The following is an 18,573-nucleotide window of genomic DNA, read 5'->3' on the forward strand; positions in this document are numbered from 1 at the left end:
CCCCGGCTCGGGGCTGCCGACCAGCACCGCGGGGACGGAGCTGCCGGCGGGGTCCGGCCCGGGGCTGTGCGGGACGGGCGGCGGTATTTATTGCTAACTTGTTGCGGGGCGCGGGCGGGCGTTATTTATTGTGTACCGCGGGCCCGCCCGCCGCCGGTTTGTCCGTGACAATAAAACCGCTTTGGCACAGCGCTCGCTGCCGCTTCCTTAGTGCGCGTGCCGCCGAGGCGCGGGGAGGCGCTGCTGCAGCCGGGGCGCAGCCAGCGGAAATGGCACTGAGGCTCTCTGGCCGGCAAGCGGAAGTGGCGTTCCGGCCGGCGCCTGACAGCGGAAGCGCGGCGCTTCCGGGGCGATGGCAGCTGGCGGCAGCCCCAGCCTCAGCCGGTCGGAGCGGAAGGCGGCGGCGCGCGCCGAGATCCTGCAACAGGAGGAGCAGCGGGACCGGCGGAGACAGGTAAGGCACGCCCCGGCCCGGCACGCCCCGCCGCCGCGGGTCGCCGTGACCACCCGTATGTACCGAGCAGGTATCCCGCATCTGGAAGAAGCCGCCGGCAGAGCGGAGCCCCGATGAGTGCCAGGTGCTCAACGAAAGCGAGGACATCGTCAAGGAGCTGGAGCGGCGCCGCAAGCGGCACGAGCGGCTACGCCGGCGGCAGGAGGAGGTGGGCGGCGGGCCGCGGGCCCGGGCTGCGGGCTGGACGCACCGGGCGGCGCGGGACCTGCCCTGGGCCGCCGCTCTGTTGCTGTGGGGAATGAACTGTGGGCGGGGCAGGAGCCCTGCGTTCCGGGGGCTGGGGGTCGCTGGGCTGGCTGGGGCGGGGGCAGCTCTGGAGCAGCGACGGGCCTTGGGAAAAACCACTGGGCCAGGTTGTGTTTGAACGGGCGAGGGCCCCGAGGCTGTGGCCGCCCGGGTCTGCCCCTGGCCCACGTTCGTATCAGTCCTGCTTTAGCTGCTGCCACAGTTCTCTGCCTGTGTGCTGTGTGGGAGGATGGGTCTTCACAAGCTGATCTCCAGGAAGCTTTCCCCTTGACCTTCCATGGACGCCAGCCATGTTCTTTTGTCCAGAATCCACTTCTGATGTTTGCTGCTGTTAAGGCTGGGCTGGGCCAATGTCAAAACTTTGTGGGAGCTCCCTTTTCTTCCTGGGTCAGCAACACGTTGTGTTGCAGAAACACCTGGACTGGGTCAGTTGTATTTTTCAGGTGTGTGATGAACCAGAGGAGTTAAAGAGAAAGGTGACTGAGCTGGCTGCTGTTGTCCGGAGCGCCAAGCACCTTGTCATCTACACGGGAGCAGGGATCAGTACGGTAGGGGTCTGTGGGAGAGGGGCTGGAGCTTTGGGAGCTCCTCCAGGAGTGTCTCAGTGTTATATGGGCTGTTTCTGTGGTTTCCAAATGACGTGATGAGCGTTACAAGCCCAGGATACTCTGCTGCAACACAAACCATGACCAAGACGTTTGCTAGTTTCCACCTCAGGGCGGTGCCTGCAGCCCAGGAGGGGCTGCACCGCCTCTGTGTGTGAGGTACATGCAGCTTAAGTGAGAAGATTGCTCGTCCTGCTTTGTACAGTTGTCTTCAACTGCTTTTGCCATAAGACCTAAAACCAAGAATGCTGAGTGTGAGGCACCAGAATGCACAGTCTGGTGAAAACAAGGAAAGGTTTTGTTTAGTCAAGTGGAAGTTCTGAGAGCCAAACAGAGTTCTGAAGGGATTCCATAACAACATGAGAGGGTTTTCCTGTGATTAGGGAACCACTGTGCTACAGAACTTGGAGGGAACAAAAAAGCACCTGTGAACAAGGTGTGCGGGGTTGTCGTGGGTGAGAGCGGGTGGATGTGTTTGTGCACAAGGGGAGGAACCTTCCCGTCAGGCCTCGTCTTTCTCCCCGGTGACACAGGCAGCCTCAATCCCTGACTACAGGGGCCCCAATGGCATATGGACACTGCTGCAGAAGGGTAGGAGCTTCAGGTGAGGAGATGAATTCTGAGGTACGCAGCAGAAGGCTGATGATACTGAAAGAGACCCAGAGCAATTCCAACTTTCTGATTGTTTTTTTTTCTCCTTTCCTCTTGTCAGGGCTGCTGACCTGAGTGAGGCAGAGCCCACACTCACCCACATGAGCATTGCCTGCCTGCACAAGCACAACCTGGTAAAGTGTTTTCTCTGCACCTTGCTTGTGGTGTTCTCTCTTATGATTAATAAAACCCAGAAGGGGATCAAAGATTTTCAAGAGACCACCTACCTGCAATTTATTCTTGGGTGGCTTCACATCCATTTAGGAAGAAGCTGTGCTCACAGAGAGCTGGTCAGCTCCAGGCTGCAGCTTGGACTGTTTCTCCCTGGTGTCTTTTTTCTAACCCTGGGTATTTCCCCCCCCTTATGAGGGTGGTTTGGGGGCCTGGACAGAGTAAGCCAGACGCGGCAGATCTCAGTTGAGCAGAAGTGGTTTCATTTAGCTTTCATAAAGGTCTGTTCTTTCTTCTTCTGGTAGCTCTGCTCTGGAGTTGCAGGGTGTTTGATGTGTGTTGAGACATGTGTGTTATCTCAGTTTGTGTTCTCCTCAAGGTGCAGCACGTGGTGTCTCAAAACTGTGATGGGCTGCACCTGCGGAGTGGGTTACCCCGAGCAGCAATATCTGAGCTCCATGGAAACATGTACATCGAGGTGAGTGGGCAGAACAGGGTGAAGTCACTGTCCAGTGGCCTCACATGTCAACTATTTGTCTATCACTAGCTGAAGAAAAATTAGTGCAAGGGCTGGGTTCTGCTTACTTGGGATCTTCAGGCCATCAGATTTGGGGTTAGCAAGCACCAAACCAAAGTGTTCCATCAGCTTTGTAGCTTTCTCTGTACTTGGCAGAGCCTTCTGCTTCTGACTGCTCCTCCCTAGACCTTCCCTGCATCCTTCCCACCACACAGTCAGCAGCCTCCCTGCAACTCCACTTGCTCATTGAGGTTTTCCAAACTGTTCCAAGTTGGCATCTGATCTCTGATGGTCCCTTCCGCTGCTTCCCGTCTATTGTCCCCCCAAAGTGCTTCTGAGAGCAGTAGCTGGCTCCTGGTCTGTCATGGAGGCGTGCTTGTGCCGTAATGGGTGTGTTGCTTTTGTCCTGTCCCAGGTCTGCACCTCCTGCACACCCAACAGAGAGTACGTGCGAGTGTTCGATGTGACGGAGCGCACGGCCCTGCACAGGCACCACACGGGCAGGATGTGCCACAAGTGTGGGGCACAGCTGAGAGACACTATTGTCCACTTTGGGGAGAAGGGGACGTTGAGGCAGCCCCTGAACTGGGAAGCAGCAACAGAAGCTGCAAGCAAAGCAGATGTGATTCTTTGTCTGGGTTCCAGCTTAAAGGTAACTTTAGAGACTCGGTGAAGATTGTTAGCAGCATTCCCTCTTGGTGATACACCTTGGTGCTGAGCAGTCTCCTCCCAAACAGACAACTGTAAACTCTGGTGTCAGGATTCGCCCACCATCTGTGATAGTCTCTCTTCCTCCCTCTTTCCCTTCCTGGTAATACATTCCTTTTCCTCTCGCTGATACAGTTCACAGTTACACGTGCCTGTGGCTGCACTGACCAAATCTGTTCCATGTCAGGTTTTAAAAAAATACCCCAGGCTTTGGTGCATGAGCAAGCCGCCCACACGCCGCCCGAAGCTGTACATCGTGAACCTGCAGGTGGGAGACGGAGTGGGTGTGGGCGCGGGGCCGGGTGAGCCAGTCTGCCCCCCGGGACCCGCCTCACTAGCAGCCCGTGTCGCCCCCGCAGTGGACCCCCAAGGACGACCTGGCCGCCCTGAAGCTGCACGGCCGTTGCGATGACGTGATGCGGCTGCTGATGACGGAGCTGGGGCTGGAGATCCCGCGCTACGACCGGTGAGCGGGACGGGCCCTGTCCAGGGCTGCCGGCCCCGGTGCCGCCCGCAGCCGCCCCACGCCCGCCTGTCTCTGCAGGGCGCGGGACCCCATCTTCGGGCTGGCTGAGCCGCTGCGCCCTGGGGAGGAGGGCACGCACTCACGGAAACCGGTGGCTCCGCCGCCGAGCGCCGCTGAGCCGCCGCGGGAGGAAGCGGAGGCGCCGCAGGAGGAAGCGGAGCCGCCCGCCCGGGCCTGGGGGTGGCTGGGCCGGGGCTGCGCTAAGGGCGGGCGGCGGAGGAAGCGGGACTGAGGGGCGGGATCTGGCGGACAGAGGGGCGGCCCCCAAAATGGCGGTGGGGCGGGGCGGGCGGGAGGGGCCGGGGCCGGGGCTGGGGCCGGTGTCCCCGGCTGGGTCTGTCAGCGCGGCCATGCTGCGCAACGGGGCGGCGGGTGGCGGTGCGGGCGGAGCGGCGGGGGCCAGATCAGTGCGCGTCTGGTGTGACGGATGGTGAGTGCGGCGGGCGGGATAATAAACGGCTTTGGCTGCACTGGTGCCTCCGGCTCCTCTGTCACCGCGGCGGGCTGGGCCCGGGGGAAGAGCGGGGCTCCGGGGGTCGGGGCCCTCACCGCGGCGCTGCGGGCGTCACGGGTTCCGGAGCCGGGGAGAGACCTCTGGCCCCGCCGCAGCGTCCCTGGTGAAGCGCCGGGGCTGCAGCCGGGTCTCGGTGACCGGGGGAGCGCTGCCCCTTCCCCGCGCCGCCGGCCGCTGCCGTTGCCATCGCTGCCGGTGACAGGGAGACTGCGGCTTGGGGAGGGTCCGGGAGTCACCTGCTGCCGCCACAGTCCGATGTCCGGGGCTGAACCCGCCCTTGTCTCTCTAGCTATGACATGGTGCACTACGGACACTCCAACCAGCTGCGCCAGGCTCGGGCTATGGGGGATTACCTGATCGTTGGAGTCCACACCGATGGTAAGAGGTTTTCACGGCTGTTCACCCCAAATCACCCAGAAATGTTAACCCTGAGGGAACAGAGGTTGCCTGACAGCGAGCGGGCTCCTTCCTGCATCTCCTCGAGGAGCAGCGGCCTTGCAAGGAGGTGAGGGAGGATGTGGTAGTTCAGAGCTCGCGGGCTTCGTTTGGGGGTGACCTGCATTCTGTGCGGTAAAAACAGATGAAACAGTTGAAAATTGGAGTGGGGTAATAGGTGCAAACGGCAGAGCTGATGTTCCAAAATTAATTACTGTCTGGAGAAAACTTGCTTCAAGCCCAAATGAAAGCGAGGGCTGGGAACTAGTTCTTGAGTGGGAAGATGGATTTTATATTGGTTTATGGATATTTGTGAACCAAGCATAGCATGAAGCTACTGTTAAAAAAGGGGCATTTCCCCTTGAGGGCTGCCAGGAGGCCTGGATCCACCACTCTGTAGGAAATTATTAGGTGCAGGGAGGCACTGAGACCTTTTGCCCTCTGAGTGAATTCCAGGGCTCTTGTCACATACTTTAGAAACACACAAATTCAAATTGTTTCTGATCTAGATGGTGTTACCTTCTCTACCACAAACCAATTCCCAGCAGATTGAGGCTCCTGTAGGTGAGTGGCTTTGCAGCCACAGTACATGCTTCTAACTGTTTTTTTCTGTTTCTCACTCAGAGGAGATTGCCAAGCACAAGGGCCCCCCTGTCTTTACACAGGAGGAGAGGTACAAAATGGTGCAAGCCATCAAGTGGGTGGATGAGATTGCTCCAGGAGCTCCATATGTCACCACACTGGAAACCCTGGACAAATACAACTGTGACTTCTGTGTGCATGGTGGTGAGTGGTATTCTGAGGTGACAGCCATGTTGACACAGGCCCTCCAGGGCTTGCGTGCTCCTGGGTTCCCTGTAGCAAACTGAAAAGCGTGGTGGCCATCAGTGGATGCCTTATGCACAGAGGTTTTTCTCGCCAACACCTGCACTGGCCATCTGGCTGCTGCTGGTGCTTCATGTGTTGAGGGCCCAAGAGTGAACAGAACCCTTGGATTTAAGCATCTTTTTCACTTAGAAAGGTGAAATATGTTACCTGACAGCTAGCCCGAGGCTGTCCTTATCACCAGCAGAAATTGGAGGGTGGGAACATAGTAGTTTACAAAACTTAAATGTGAAAAAAACTGTTTAAGATGTTAGTGTGCAGAAATACAATCATGTTTATATTGACTTATCTTGTGATGAGATCAGATCTGAAAAGCTTCTGTCCCTCCATCCAGCTGGTAAGCTGTTCAAGGGCTTAGCTGGCTGTGTGGTCAGAGACCTAGTTCTTGTTATGGACACTGTTCAGTTTTCAGTCACTGACGAGAACCAGTGTCTTGAGGAAAGAGAGTTGGTGTACTCTGTCCCTTCCTGGGACTGCTCCTCGTGTTCCTGCAGCATCAGCCCCTCTTCAGGGATTTTTTTGGTTTTATCAGGAGTAGTCTTTGCACTCATTTCATGGATCCTTCTCATCTGACCCTAGCCACCTGCTACTGATAGGCCAAATATTGCCTTAAATTAATCATTAATCTTCTAGGAGGTAGATGTACTTTTTCACATGGACAGGGTGATTACCAAATTCCTTGTTGACTTAATTGCCTGCCCTGAGCACATGTTTGGGGTGTGTGATCCTTCACTAGACCTGGTGAGGGATTATGGCAGCAGAGAAGCACTCGTGGCCTTTGCTCCAGTTTGCTGCATTTATCCCCTCTGCCAAATCATTCAACACTCCTACCTGAACAATTCCCTTGCACGCTCAGTTTTGCCAGGCTGTGTTTATGCAGAAGATAAATGTTGAAATAGCTGAGCTGAACTGGGAGTGTGACAGCGGCATGCCCACTGTTTGTGCCTCCCTCTTGGTGTGCAGAGCTGTGCTTGCAGCCATCTCCTCTCCCGTCCCTGTGCCCTGAGGGGCAGGTGGGGGGTGAGAACCCCCTCCTTGGCTTCCAAGAGCTGCCACCTGAGTCTGTGAGTGGGATCTGGGTTGATGTCACTGTGCCATGACTGAGGAGAAGACCTGGCTGGGGGAGGACTGTTCAATTGACTGGAAAAGTTGTAACATGAACCAGGGGCTAAAACTGGTCCTGGAGAAGTTAAAGTGCTCTTTAGCCCTGATGTGGATGGCAGCTGTTTGTCATTCAGACAATAAATCAGTTGCGCCTGCTGCTGGATTCACTGCAAGGGCAACTGGTTCTCCTTTTCTGAGGTGGCCCAGGTGCATGTCTCCACAAGCAGGGTGATCTCACACACCCCTGGAATTGCCATGGGGTGTGGAATATGTCAAAGGTTTGGATAGCAGAAGTTCTGCTCTGGTGGATGTGCTGGACTTATTCAGCTGCTGCTTTGTTCTCAAGCAGCTTTTGTGTGGAAGGCTTGGGGCACTGTTATGAGGCTTTTCTCTCCCTGCAGATGATATCACCTTAACAATAGATGGCAAGGATACCTACGAGGAGGTGAAGATGGCGGGGCGATACAGGTAACCCATGGCTGCCTGCCTTCTTAGCCCATTTTGGGCAGCTTTTCTGGGAGCTCGTGCCCTGAAGGGAAGTCATGAAACACAGCTATCTTCAGGTCACACCTAAGTTTACTGTAACGTGTATCAGATTGTCAGGTGCTCCCACCATTTTGGCTATGGGAGGTGTTGCAGACAATGACTGTGGGGCCTGCCTGTTCCTGGCAGATGCTAGTTCTGGTTTTGAAGCCTCACTGGAAGTTGGCTCTGCTGGGAAGTCTCTGCAAGGTGAGTTTTCCTCATACGAGCAGCAGCTGTGGTGTGAAGAAGATGCAGAGGGTCAGCAATGAATACTACTAGCCTTGCTATCAAGAGCAGGTGTAAGGAAGGTGTTCTCAGGACAGCTGTGGTTTTGGATTTGTCAGGTGTCACAGTCCTGCAGTGATGGTGGGAGGAGAGTGAGGCGTATGCTCCTGTAGCTCCTGCTTTATCCTTTGCTTGTCTCCCTGCAGGGAATGCAAACGCACCCAAGGTGTGTCCACTACCGACCTGGTTGGCCGCATGCTGCTCATGACTAAGGCTCACCACAGCAACATAGTGAGTCAGGGGGCTTGAGGGGGGGAGTTTGGAGTCCAGGGTGTATGCCAGCTCTTTCCTTTTGCAGTCCCAAATGGCTCCTGGGTCTGCCTCCTAGGTGCACAGAGAACTGGCAAGCTGATTATGGGCAGTGGCAGCAAAACAACCTGCTTATGTTTGCTTAAGCCTGTCTGAGATCACAGCGTGATCTGAGCCCATGCTGCTTTGGAAAAGGGCTGGAGGGGGTGGGAATAAAATCTTTGATCCCCTGTGATTGGTGTGGGCTTCAGGAACGTGATGGGAGCTACAGGCTAGCCCACAGCTTCTCCAAGGGTGAGACTACATAGTGCAGCTACATTGATCTTTCAGCCCTGTGCTGCCAGGATTGGAAAGTCCTCTTCCTTCCCACTGAGCTGCATGCTTCTGCCTTCTGCTGTTTCTAGTCTTACCAGAACTTTCTTGTGTCTCCTCAGCTCACAACCTGGTAGATAGGTAACCTAACAAAAGGAAAATAACGGAAGTTGTTTTAATGGTGTTGGTGACTTGAATTGACTTGGTAAACAAGCAGTCCAGTGAATGGAATTGCCTAGATAACAGCAGGGATGAGACAAAGGACCTGCAAGAGAACTGAAGGGTAGAGGGAGGTCCTCCAATGTGCTGAGATGGTCATTTGGCTCAGCTGGAGTATGGAAGTCGACTCCCAACTTCTGGCACAGTAATTGCTGTCTGGTTTTAGAGATCGGGGTCCTTCCCTGGTGGAGTGTCTTTGGAAGGAGGAGGGACACTGTCCTGTCAGGGGCTGGTGTTGTTGAGGGAAGATTTAGGTGTGCAACGTGCTTGGGTGCAGTTGGGCAAGAGCCACTGTCACTGTGTGGTGCCAGGCTGGGATCAGATAAGGACACATTTCATCTTACTCATGCTGGGACACAAAGCTGTTTTAGATATTAACTAGTCTGTCAGCGTTCAGTGCCAGGGATCAGCGGTGTGCAGCCTGAGCCTGGACTTCCCAGCACCTCTGCCACACACAAGCATATCCTTGGCTGGATGAGCTATGTGAGTGCTTAAACATTTTGACTCTTTATCTCCCTTCAGGATGAGGACCTAGACTATCGGAAGCACACTGACAACTTTGGGAAGGTAATGTGAGTTCTGGTCATGGACATCTGGTTGTTTTCCTGTCTGAGAAGGATTACAGATGTGCTTTCTGGCCTGTGTTGCAGGCTTGTTTTCCCCCCCATGTGTAGTAGCAACCTTGATTAATGTCTGCTGCTCCTGTAGTCAGTGCGATGGGCAGGGGTGGCCGTAGAGGGCCAGCAAGTGATGAACCTTCAGCAGTGCCAGAGAGCTGCTGCACCCGTTGAGCCTTTGCCATTTTCCTGGCTTGCTTGTGGATTCTTCATTGATGCTTCCTCTGGTACCCAGGTGCCCACAGTTCTAGCCTAGAGTCAGTCTCTGTGGGTGCTTCTTTTAGTGCTCGTTTTTAAAGGTGTCGCATTAGGTCTGGGAAGTGTTTCTGTAGGAGGCATGTAGCTGGCATGCTGTACTGCAGGATTCACAGGCCTGCTCTACAGGAGCAGAGAACAGTCCTGGAGTTCTCTGCCATCGGGTCTAGCTCACCTCTTGGGTTTCCTCTGATGAGCTATCTGCCCCTTTTTTCCCTGGGTGCTGGATTGTCCCTGGTTAACCAGCATCTGGACTTACAGCCTGAGTCTTTTTATAACTCAAAGGGAGTTTGGTGACCAGGATGAGTCATCCTCTTTGTTCCCCACCACGCTGGGTTTTTTGAGCAGGCTTTATGGGATCTGTTGCTCCAGCATGGCTGTTTCCTAGTGCTGGGATCAGGGCAGGATGTCTGAGTACCAGGTACCCTGCATGCCCCTGCCAGCTGAGCCCCTCCTGCATGCTGCATCCCTGTGCCTTGCCCAAGTCTCAGCTGCGTCTTGCAGAGCAGGGTTAGGGGGTGAGGTAGGGGCCTGCTGGGGCTCTGGGCATCCCCCAGCTCAGCAGGGTGATGGGCAGGCTGAGAGAGCAGAGGAGGCTCAGTCGTGTGTTGTCTTCCCCAGTAAGCCTTGCCTCTCCTGGAAATCCCAGAACTGCCCTGTCACTTTTCTCCTTCTTGAGCTTTCTTCTCAGCATCTCCTTGGCTGGCTGTTGAGGGGACATTGAGACTGACAGACTGAAAATGGCTTTTGTGGGATTGCACAGATGTTTGGTGGCAGGAATGTAGAAGGTCTGAGCTGCTCAGAGTTGTTACACACTTGTGAGTTGAGGGTAGCATATTATCTGCAGCTGTATTTTGTATGTTCTCCAAAATTCCCCCCTGGAGCCTGGAAAGGAAAGGTGTGTGTGCTGTGTGTTTTCCCAGGGGCCAAAAGGCCACAGTCCCTGGACTGGTGTCTCACAGTTCCTACAGACATCTCAGAAGATCATCCAGTTTGCATCAGGGAAGGAACCACAGCCGGGAGACACTATCATCTACGTGGCTGGAGCCTTTGACCTGTTCCGTATCCTTGACTCTGTTTTGTCAGGAAAGTTTGTCTTTTTGTTTGTTTGGGGTTTTCTTCTGTAGATGTCCACATGAGGGGAGGAGGCAGCAGTTCTCACAGGCAGTTTCTTAGTCACAGGACACTGAGAAACGAGCTACAGCTCCTCTCTAGAGAGATCAGTGGCAGTTGTGGAGGATTCAGGGACACAGTTGGATGCCCTCCACACTCTAGCCCGTTGAGGACTGTCTGTCATAGACCAAGGGACTGCACAGGGCCTCTGCAACAGATGCTTTGTCCTTCAGACAGTGTTTGAGGCATCATGCCAGAACACCCAAAGCAGGTAGAGATTCCAGGCAGAGGCAAAGCTGAGTCCATGTGGAGGTGGAGATGGAAATAAGTCTGGCTTTTGCCCAGAACCTGTTGAGCCCAAGGAGGAAGGAGGCATCTTCTTAGGACACAGGCAACGAGTAATGCAAAAATAAAATTGTTGGTGTTCCTGTGGTTTTTCAGGGTATCGGTTTCTGTCTCCCTTTCCTTCTTTCACATCTCAGCTTCATTTCCTTAAAGAGGTCTACAGATATTGGGCACGTGGATTTCCTGGAGAAGGTTCACCAGCTGGCAAAGAAACCCTACATCATCATAGGGCTGCACTTTGATCAGGTGTGTGTGTGTGGTGCTGTCCAAGGGCAGAGCAGGTCAGCCCCTGCTCTCTCTGCAACAAGTGGGCTGTGCTCTGGGGGACAGGAATGGGAGGTATGGGCTGGGACGGGATTTTCACAGTGAGTGGGAAAGGGGGCTGCTTTGTCTCTCTTCTGATTGTGCCTGGTACTTTGCCTTAGGAAGTAAATCGCTACAAAGGGAAGAACTATCCCATCATGAACATCCATGAGAGAACACTCAGTGTCTTGGCCTGCAGGGTGAGTGCCTGTTGGGTTGGTGCCTCTGCACCGTCCCAGAAGTTGCCTGGTGCTGGGTGGTATTCACCTGTAGCCAACAACCTGGCATGAGTTCTTTTGTGTGCTCAAATAAGGGAGCATTCCCTTATTTGACTTTCTGCTCAGGTTTGTTTCAGAAGCAGGTTGGCCTCTATGATGGTGATTATTTTTTTCCAAGTCTGGACTCTTTATCTGCTCATTTTTTTTCACAGTACGTGTCTGAAGTGGTAATTGGGGCCCCTTATGCTGTCACTGCTGATCTGCTGGATCACTTCAAGGTGAGGTTCTTTACATGCAGTTGTATGTGAAGATATTGGAGTGTGATGTCCTTAGAGAGCTAAAGTGGTGTGGGGAGACACAGGGGTATAAAAGAGGGGTGGTCCTGCTCAGCAGGATTGTGGGGAGCTGATGTGCTGCCATGCTGGTACAGGAGGGGTGGCTCTGCTGATCTCCAGGCTCTGCTGCAGTGACTGCAGCAGCAGACAAAGTCTTTCTCATCTTCTGGATTGTGTCAGCAGCTGTGTCCTCCTTCAGGTAGCGCTTGTGTGTCATGGGATGACAGAAGTGGTGCCTGACAAGGACGGTTCTGATCCATACAAGGTAAGCTATCACCTATAACTTGTTTGCCTCAAAGGAGATGTTTTGTGTCGTGCCTGGCAGGGTTGTCTGCAGGACCTGCCATGGCTCCTGCTCAGCTTCCACCACAGAGCTGCAAACCGAGGTCCTGCCTGGTGTTCACAGCTGAGCCTGGTGTGTTTGCTCACAGGAACCAAAGCGACGTGGTATTTTCCAGCTGGTGGACAGTGGCAGTAATCTTACCACAGATCTGATTGTGCAAAGGATCATCAAGAACAGGTTGGCTTTCTTCATCTTCCAGTTCTGTTGCATACTGTTCCATCCACCATGTCCGAGGGCTGCTTCATGGGGTCTGACAGGAAGAGAAGGGGTGATCTGAATGCACAGGCAGTGAACTGGTTCCTCAGACCCATAGCTCAGGCTGGCTGCTTGCTGTGTGTGTGCAGGACTGATCAGGAATAGGAGCAGCTGAGCGTTGCTGCCTCAAAATGTGCTTCAAAATGTGTCCTTTGCTAAGGATAACACAGCTCTGTGCTTGGGCGTTTTGCGTGTGACTCATCAGAGTTTCACAGACTCATAGAATGTCAGGGTGGAAGGGATCTGAAGGATCCTCTGGTCCAACCCTTCTAGGCAATACTACAGTTTACATGAGGTGTCTGAGCACCCTGTCGAGCTGAGACTTAGAACTCTCCAAATGAGCCCTTCACCTCCCATGGTCCCTGCTCAGGTCAGAGGCAAGGTTGATGTGAGGATTATGACACTGAGCCTTCCACAGGGGGAGGAGTAAGTATTGCTTGGTCAGCATGGGAGCCCAGGATTTGGGAGCAATGGTGACAGCTGTGGGAAGCTTTGAGTGCAGGCTCTGGAAGAGGAGTCCGGGTATTATGGAGAAGCCTTTGGAGCAAAGCAGTGTGGGAGGAGGCAGCGCTGCCCCCTCCCTCCATGTGCTTTTAGCCAGCTGGAGACACAGGCAGGTGAAAACCTTGTGGCTTCTGTGGTTGTTCCAGGCTGGAGTTTGAAGCTAGGAACCAGAAGAAGGAAGCAAAGGAGCTGGCTGTGCTGGAGGCCATGAAGAGGCTGGGCGAGGAGAAGCACTAGGCTGGCCCAGAGCTGATGTCTGGGTCACACAGCACCACAGCCTCCCTGTCCCGAAGAGCAGAGAGCTCTGGAGGGGACCCCCGGGTGGGGACAGCACTGCCGGCAGACAGGGTGCATCCCTGCCCACCCTCTGCTGTGCTGCTCCTGCTGCACTGATGATGCAGACACACCGAGTCGGGATCCTGCTGCCTAGTATTCTCTCTGTTAATCAGCCCCTGCCCCCTTCCCCAGGAGGAGATTTGAGAAAAACAAAACAAAGCCCCCCAACAGTTTTAATGCTAACTAATGTTTTAACATGTTGATGTGCTTTTACCTTCTGCTGTTTCTGGCTTTTAGCAGGAGGGAAGTGGAGTGGCTGCCCAAGCCCCCGCTGTCCCTCCAGAGCCTTCTCCCCGGGGAGGGATGCAGCTCCTGCTTCTCCTCCTGTGAGCGTTGGGTGAGGGAGGTGGTGCCAGGGCTGGGCCAGTGCTGACGGGCCCTGAATGTGCCCCATGCCCACCGCTGCCCCTGCACAGGCACCAGCCCCGCAGCAGATGAAGCCTCTGGGCTGTACCTGGCACCAGCCCCTTGGTTCTGCTGTGTCTCTGGGGGGCTGTGGGGTTCCCCTCCCAAGCTGAGAGCACCCAGGGGCTTAGAGCCCTCCTCCCTGCTGCTGCTGGCCTCCACCTTGTGGAGTGACCCGAGGGACAGAGTCACCTGTGGTGTCCAGGCTGCCCCTGGCCCGCTGTCCCCGAGAGGCCAGGGCTGGGCTGAGCCCACCCTAAAGGGGGCTTTAGGGGGTGTCTGGGGCTGCTCCCTGCAGACTGCCCTTCCACACCGGTTCTGGTGTCCGCTCTGTTGTGAACTTCTGTCGCTGATCGTTAATAAAATGTTGAAAAGTTGAGAATCAGTCTCTGTGAGCTGGGGACTCCTGCGGGAGCTGATGGCCCCAGGGCAGCTCATCCGGGGCTCTGGGGCACGGGGTTTGTCCTTAATGCAGCAGGTTTTTCCTGAATGCACTTAAAAACGTAACGAGAGGGTTTGAAGGGGGCTGCCTTGCTGTGTCCTGGGCCTTTAGCTCTCTGGGCCCTAACGCCGCATCCACGTTTGCTCTGAAATAGGTGGGGTGGTCTCAGTAGCCCGTGGTGGCTGGGACGGACCATTCCCGAGTACCCTGCGCAGCTCCCGCCCGCGGCCCCAGGACACAACCCATCTCCGGACAAGGCCCCGCAGGGAGGCGGGAGCTCCAGCCCCGAGCTCCCCAGCCACCGGCGTGCCTGCGTCCCCCTATCCCCGGTAAGGACAGAGCACATGGAGCCAACCCCAGCACGTTTATTGTCACCGCGGAGACACCGCGCGCCGGTGCCCGGCAGGCAGGGGGAGAGGCGGCCGGCGGTGGGATGCGGAAAGCGGCCCCGCTGCGGGGGTCCCGGGTCCCGTCTCCCGCCGCCGGCCGCAGAACCGGCGGGTCCCCGTCACTCCTTGAACTTCCACTCCTGCCGGCACATGGGGCAGTGCTGCTGGACCTGCTGCGAGTTCAGCCACTTGAGGATGCAGTGCATGTGGAAGCAGTGCGAGCACTGCCCCCACACCAGCGGGCAGTCGTCCCCGGGCACCTTGCCTGCGGCACGGACAGGCGGTTAGCGGCGGGGCGGGCGGGGCGGGGCGGGGGCCGGGGCGCACTCACAGTCGGGGCAGCAGCCGTTGAACGCCATCCGGCAGATCCCGCAGTTCTCGTCGTTCGCCACCCAAAGCCAAGAGGCGACCCCGTGCCAGCCCCGCACCCGCACCCGCATCGCGCCGCCGGAAGCGCCGCCCCCCCCGCCCCACAAGGCCCCGCGCCCGCAGCGCCTCGCGCGCCGCCAGGGCCCTTCCGCTTCCGCCGCGGGCTCCGCGCGGCCGGAAGTGCAGGCCCGGGAGCGGAGCCGCCATCATGGCCGACAAGATGGACATGTCCCTGGACGACATCATCAAGCTCAACCGGAGCCAGCGCGGGGCCGGCCGAGGCGGCGGACGGGGAGGCCGGGGCAGGGGCGGCGCCACCCGCGGGGGCGGGCCCGGCCGGGGCGGCGTGGGAGCCGGGCGGGCGGGCGGTGGCGGCCCCGTGCGGAACCGGCCGGTGATGTCCCGAGGCGGCGGCAGGAACCGGCCCGCGCCATACAGCCGGGTACGGAGCGCGGCGGGGCCGGGCGGGGAGCGGCGGGGCGGAACGGGGCGGCGGGAGGCGAGCGGGACCGGCGGCCCCTTCCCTTTGTCTGCTGCCCGGGGACGGGCGGCGGCGCGGCCGGTGGCTGCCCGGGGCCCGCGGCGTCCCGGCGGCGATCAGCATGGCCCCTTGTCCTTGCAGCCGAAGCAGCTACCCGAGAAGTGGCAGCACGACCTGTTCGACAGCGGCTTCGGGGCGGGCGCCGGCGTGGAGACCGGCGGGAAGCTCCTCGTCTCTAACCTGGACTTCGGCGTCTCGGATGCGGACATCCAGGTGGGGGCAGGGGCTGGAGAGGCGTCCTGGACCCGCGTGGGGGGCGTTCGGGGGGGGGTTTCATTCATTGCGTGGGGGTCGGGTGCGCTGGGTGACAGTGGGAGCCCGCTGGTCCCGCTCCCGTCCCTGTCCGGGATGGACGGGCTCCGGGGGGATGGGCTCCGCCCGAGGGGTGGGATGTGTGCCCGGGGTCCGTCCTGCAGCGGGTCTGGTCCCCCAAAGGGGCTGCGAGCCAGACCAGCAGCCATTGCCCACCCAGCAGCTCTGCCGGAGCCCGGGGCTGCAGGGGAGGCCGGGGGTGAGCCCGGGGCAAACCACGCGAGCTCCTGAGGTTCTGTGAGCTCCCAGGGCTGGAGCCCGTGGTGTCGTGGGCCCCTTTGTGCAGCTTTGTTAGAATCAGTTTCTGCTGAGTATCCAAGGGTTCCTCTGGGGTCTGTTGGTGTCACTGGGTGTTACTGGTGTGGGAGCATCCCTGGTGCTCACCTTTCAGCCCAGTCACCTTCCAGGTCTCCGTCCCCTGTTTCAGCCAGGCTCTGGGTCAGAACCTGCTGATCCCCTCTGCGAGGTGTGACCTGTCCTGGGCTGGGTTTGGAGGTGTGGGCTCTGAGGGGCTGGGTGGGCCCTGACTGCAGAAATAAATGCTGACCCCTTGCCAAGGGCTTGGTCATGCTGGTCACTGGGTCCTTGTGAACCAGCTGCTGGTCCAGGTATTCCTGCTGGTTCCCTCCCCAGGGAACAACACCATTTTTGTGCTTCAGGGTTCCCACTGTGGCTGTTTCACCACAGTGACCCCTATACCAGCTTGGCTGGGGTGATCTCCAGCAACCTGTTCAGCCCACACACTGCCTGGGTAACGTGATTTAGACCACCCCCTCCTCATGTCGGTTCTGGTTTGGTTTCACGAGGTCTCTAGTTCATTGTGGTCAGGCCCCAATGTGTGAAATGTGCAGTGTCACTGCTCCTGGGACCCACTGTGTCCCTGCTGTGAGTTTCCACCCAAGGTTTATCCAGCAGCAGAGTTCAGCGAGTGGCTTCACCCCTGTCTGCCACTGCCAGCACTGTGTCTGGGTGCTGCCATGTGCCCCTGCTGGCTGCTGGTGCAGGGGGAGGATTGGAAGGGGCCTGGAGCCCCCCTGCCCTTGGAGCTGTGCTGGGGAGGGGCCTGTGGGGCAGGGGCTGAGCTGCTGCTCCTGGGTGTTGAGTGACCTCCAGTGGGTGAGGAGGGGGTGCAGCCCAGCAGGTGCTGGGAGGGAGGGGACCCATCCTGGGTGCTCTTGGGGAAGCTGTGCTGCTGTGGGGCAGGTGCTGCCTGTCCCTTGGGTCCCTGGCAGCTGCAGTGCAGGGCGTGGGGCTGTGTCCCCCGTCCCTGTGCTCTGTGCTGTGGGGCAGGGGCTGAGCTGTTTTTAAATCCTTGCCTCGAAAAGAAAATCCCTCGAGCCACTCCAGGGGCCGTGCTCTGCGTGGGGAGTGTGGGGCCTGGCTTGTGCTGTGGCAAATCCTGACAGGCTCCTGCTGCTCTTGGAGGTTTGCTCTGGGCTGTGAGGTGTGCCGGGCCTGACGGGCAGGGTGCTCTCCTCCTCTCGTCCCCAGGAGCTCTTTGCTGAGTTCGGGACCCTGAAGAAGGCGGCGGTGCACTACGACAGGTCCGGGCGCAGCCTGGGCACGGCAGACGTGCACTTCGAGCGGAAGGCGGACGCCCTGAAAGCCATGAAGCAGTACAACGGTGTCCCCCTGGACGGTGAGGCCGGGGGGCTCAGGGCTGGAGCAGCAAGGGTCCCCCCCACCGCTGTCTGACCGTTCCTGTCCCGCAGGGCGCCCCATGAACATCCAGCTGGTCACCTCACAGATTGACACACAGAGGAGACCGGTGCAGAGGTGAGGGCTGTGGGACACACCCGTGGGGCGGGACACACCCAGCCCCTCTCTGTGGGGAGTGTGGAGCCGTCTCCTGTGGAGCAACCCCCACGTGCCGGGCGGGTTAACCAGCACTAAACCGGTTGCTGTTTAACAATCCCAGCGTAAACAGAGGGGGGATGACCAGGAGCCGCGGTGGCTCGGGAGCGTTTGGCGGTGGAGGCGGCAACAGGCGAGGAACTCGAGGTGGGAGCAGAGGGAGAGGCAGAGGAGCCGGGAGGACTTCAAAACAGCAGCTTTCTGCAGAGGAGCTGGACGCACAGCTGGATGCCTACAATGCCAGGGTGAGTGCTGCCGGGGCTGCCACCGCTGCGTCCTGCGAATCGTGGGCAGCCGGAGCAGCCAGGAGTAGGGAAGCATTCTCTGGATCACTGGTCTGGAGCTGCCAGAGCCTGGTGGCTGACTCCAGCCAAGGAGCAGCCCCCATCTCCTGCCCATGGGCTCAAAGGTGGCTCCTCAGGAGCTGTGAAACAAAATCCAGAGAGAGAGAACTGGCTGGAGAAGAGGAAAACTAAAATAAACACTGTGAGGGAGAGCTTGCGGGGTGCTGTGGGTTGGGGAGGAGGTTGGGGATGCTGAGAATGATTCTGGTCTGATTTTCACAGCCAGGTGAAAATCTTGTGTAGATAGAGCTGGAGGGATGGGGAAAAACTGGGAGGAGAGGAAGGAACAAAGATGAGGACTAGAATTCCAGAAGAGTTTGGCGTGGGGAGCAGCTGACGTGGGGAGCAGCCCTCTGTGGTGCTGCTGTGCCCCAGACAGGTGTGGGGCAGCAGCTGTGCCGGGACCGGGCTCCCAGCCCCGTGTCCCCAGCTGGGAGTCACAGGACATTTAGGGGGGTGCTGTGGGATGTTTGGGGTGCCCGGTGACACCTTGCTCTCCCTTCTCTTGCAGATGGACACCAGCTAAGCGGCAGCAGGTGCCGGAGGACTCCGGCCTGGCTACCGGCTCCCAGTTCCGGGGGGCTGTAGGGGGGGTGGTGGTAGCGGCGGCGGCCGCGGGGGGATTTGTTTTACGTTTCGTTCCGGGATAGGTTTTAACCCTGTAAAGGTTTTTTTTAATCCTGCGCAGTCCGTTTTGTACCAGTGCCGGGCGCCTCTGCGGGCCCGGAATAAACCCAGACTCCAGCCCGCGCCCTTCTGTCCTCCCGGCCGCTCCCACTCTATGATCCCTTCTGTCTTCGCGCGCCAATCCCCGCGGGCCAATCAGC

At 57.7% G+C, this 18,573-nt stretch overlaps 4 protein-coding genes across 6 annotated transcripts; 3 read left to right on the forward strand and 1 right to left on the reverse strand.

Moving 5' to 3' along the window:
- Positions 1 to 317: 317 nt before the first annotated feature.
- Positions 318 to 4,170, forward strand: SIRT7 (sirtuin 7). Its single transcript, XM_030461806.1, has 10 exons — positions 318 to 454; positions 525 to 662; positions 1,204 to 1,308; positions 1,899 to 1,969; positions 2,078 to 2,150; positions 2,567 to 2,665; positions 3,120 to 3,356; positions 3,600 to 3,680; positions 3,772 to 3,878; positions 3,957 to 4,170. The coding sequence occupies exons 1-10, from the start codon at positions 353 to 355 to the stop codon at positions 4,168 to 4,170; spliced, it is 1,227 nt and encodes a 408-aa protein (XP_030317666.1). The 5' UTR covers positions 318 to 352.
- A 69-nt stretch (positions 4,171 to 4,239) lies between these two features.
- Positions 4,240 to 13,872, forward strand: PCYT2 (phosphate cytidylyltransferase 2, ethanolamine). Of its 2 annotated transcripts, XM_030461714.1 has the most exons (13): positions 4,240 to 4,368; positions 4,742 to 4,830; positions 5,512 to 5,673; positions 7,278 to 7,344; positions 7,833 to 7,917; positions 8,989 to 9,033; positions 10,262 to 10,400; positions 10,960 to 11,042; positions 11,222 to 11,299; positions 11,530 to 11,595; positions 11,852 to 11,917; positions 12,084 to 12,172; positions 12,901 to 13,872. In XM_030461714.1, the coding sequence occupies exons 1-13, from the start codon at positions 4,289 to 4,291 to the stop codon at positions 12,989 to 12,991; spliced, it is 1,140 nt and encodes a 379-aa protein (XP_030317574.1). In that variant the 5' UTR covers positions 4,240 to 4,288; the 3' UTR covers positions 12,992 to 13,872. The 2 variants fall into 2 exon arrangements, with proteins under 2 accessions (XP_030317574.1, XP_030317575.1); XM_030461715.1 differs by lacking the exon at positions 8,989 to 9,033 and having other exon boundaries at positions 4,269 to 4,368.
- Positions 13,873 to 14,287: 415 nt separating this feature from the next.
- Positions 14,288 to 14,801, reverse strand: ANAPC11 (anaphase promoting complex subunit 11). Of its 2 annotated transcripts, none has more exons than XM_030461785.1 (2): positions 14,658 to 14,801; positions 14,288 to 14,496 (listed from the first exon to the last, which is right to left on the reverse strand). In XM_030461785.1, the coding sequence occupies exons 1-2, from the start codon at positions 14,764 to 14,766 to the stop codon at positions 14,309 to 14,311; spliced, it is 297 nt and encodes a 98-aa protein (XP_030317645.1). In that variant the 5' UTR covers positions 14,767 to 14,801; the 3' UTR covers positions 14,288 to 14,308. The 2 variants fall into 2 exon arrangements, with proteins under 2 accessions (XP_030317645.1, XP_030317646.1); XM_030461786.1 differs by having other exon boundaries at positions 14,402 to 14,591.
- A 35-nt stretch (positions 14,802 to 14,836) lies between these two features.
- ALYREF (Aly/REF export factor) lies at positions 14,837 to 18,486 on the forward strand. The gene is made up of 6 exons (XM_030461780.1): positions 14,837 to 15,137; positions 15,318 to 15,449; positions 17,040 to 17,187; positions 17,261 to 17,324; positions 17,467 to 17,647; positions 18,258 to 18,486. The coding sequence occupies exons 1-6, from the start codon at positions 14,904 to 14,906 to the stop codon at positions 18,270 to 18,272; spliced, it is 774 nt and encodes a 257-aa protein (XP_030317640.1). The 5' UTR covers positions 14,837 to 14,903; the 3' UTR covers positions 18,273 to 18,486.
- Positions 18,487 to 18,573: the final 87 nt, after the last annotated feature.

The sequence above is a fragment of the Calypte anna genome, chromosome 18 (genome assembly GCF_003957555.1).
Source record: "Calypte anna isolate BGI_N300 chromosome 18, bCalAnn1_v1.p, whole genome shotgun sequence".
Classification (NCBI taxonomy): Eukaryota; Metazoa; Chordata; class Aves; order Apodiformes; family Trochilidae; genus Calypte; species Calypte anna.

What these genes read in the sequence shown, in the direction of transcription:
- ALYREF (XM_030461780.1), top strand. Translation starts at nt 14,904, where the DNA reads ATGGCCGACAAGATGGACATGTCCCTGGACGACATCATCAAGCTCAAC. An exon ending in GGCCCGCGCCATACAGCCGG is followed by an intron (nt 15,138 to 15,317) that starts GTACGGAGCGCG and finishes TTGTCCTTGCAG; the next exon opens with CCGAAGCAGCTACCCGAGAA. An exon ending in TCTCGGATGCGGACATCCAG is followed by an intron (nt 15,450 to 17,039) that starts GTGGGGGCAGGG and finishes TCTCGTCCCCAG; the next exon opens with GAGCTCTTTGCTGAGTTCGG.
- PCYT2 (XM_030461714.1), top strand. Translation starts at nt 4,289, where the DNA reads ATGCTGCGCAACGGGGCGGCGGGTGGCGGTGCGGGCGGAGCGGCGGGG. An exon ending in TGACTTCTGTGTGCATGGTG is followed by an intron (nt 5,674 to 7,277) that starts GTGAGTGGTATT and finishes CTCTCCCTGCAG; the next exon opens with ATGATATCACCTTAACAATA. An exon ending in TGGAGCCTTTGACCTGTTCC is followed by an intron (nt 10,401 to 10,959) that starts GTATCCTTGACT and finishes AGAGGTCTACAG; the next exon opens with ATATTGGGCACGTGGATTTC.
- ANAPC11 (XM_030461785.1), bottom strand. Translation starts at nt 14,766, where the DNA reads ATGCGGGTGCGGGTGCGGGGCTGGCACGGGGTCGCCTCTTGGCTTTGG. An exon ending in CAACGGCTGCTGCCCCGACT is followed by an intron (nt 14,497 to 14,657) that starts GTGAGTGCGCCC and finishes AACTCGCAGCAG; the next exon opens with GTCCAGCAGCACTGCCCCAT.
- SIRT7 (XM_030461806.1), top strand. Translation starts at nt 353, where the DNA reads ATGGCAGCTGGCGGCAGCCCCAGCCTCAGCCGGTCGGAGCGGAAGGCG. An exon ending in GTCTGGGTTCCAGCTTAAAG is followed by an intron (nt 3,357 to 3,599) that starts GTAACTTTAGAG and finishes GTTCCATGTCAG; the next exon opens with GTTTTAAAAAAATACCCCAG. An exon ending in TGTACATCGTGAACCTGCAG is followed by an intron (nt 3,681 to 3,771) that starts GTGGGAGACGGA and finishes TCGCCCCCGCAG; the next exon opens with TGGACCCCCAAGGACGACCT.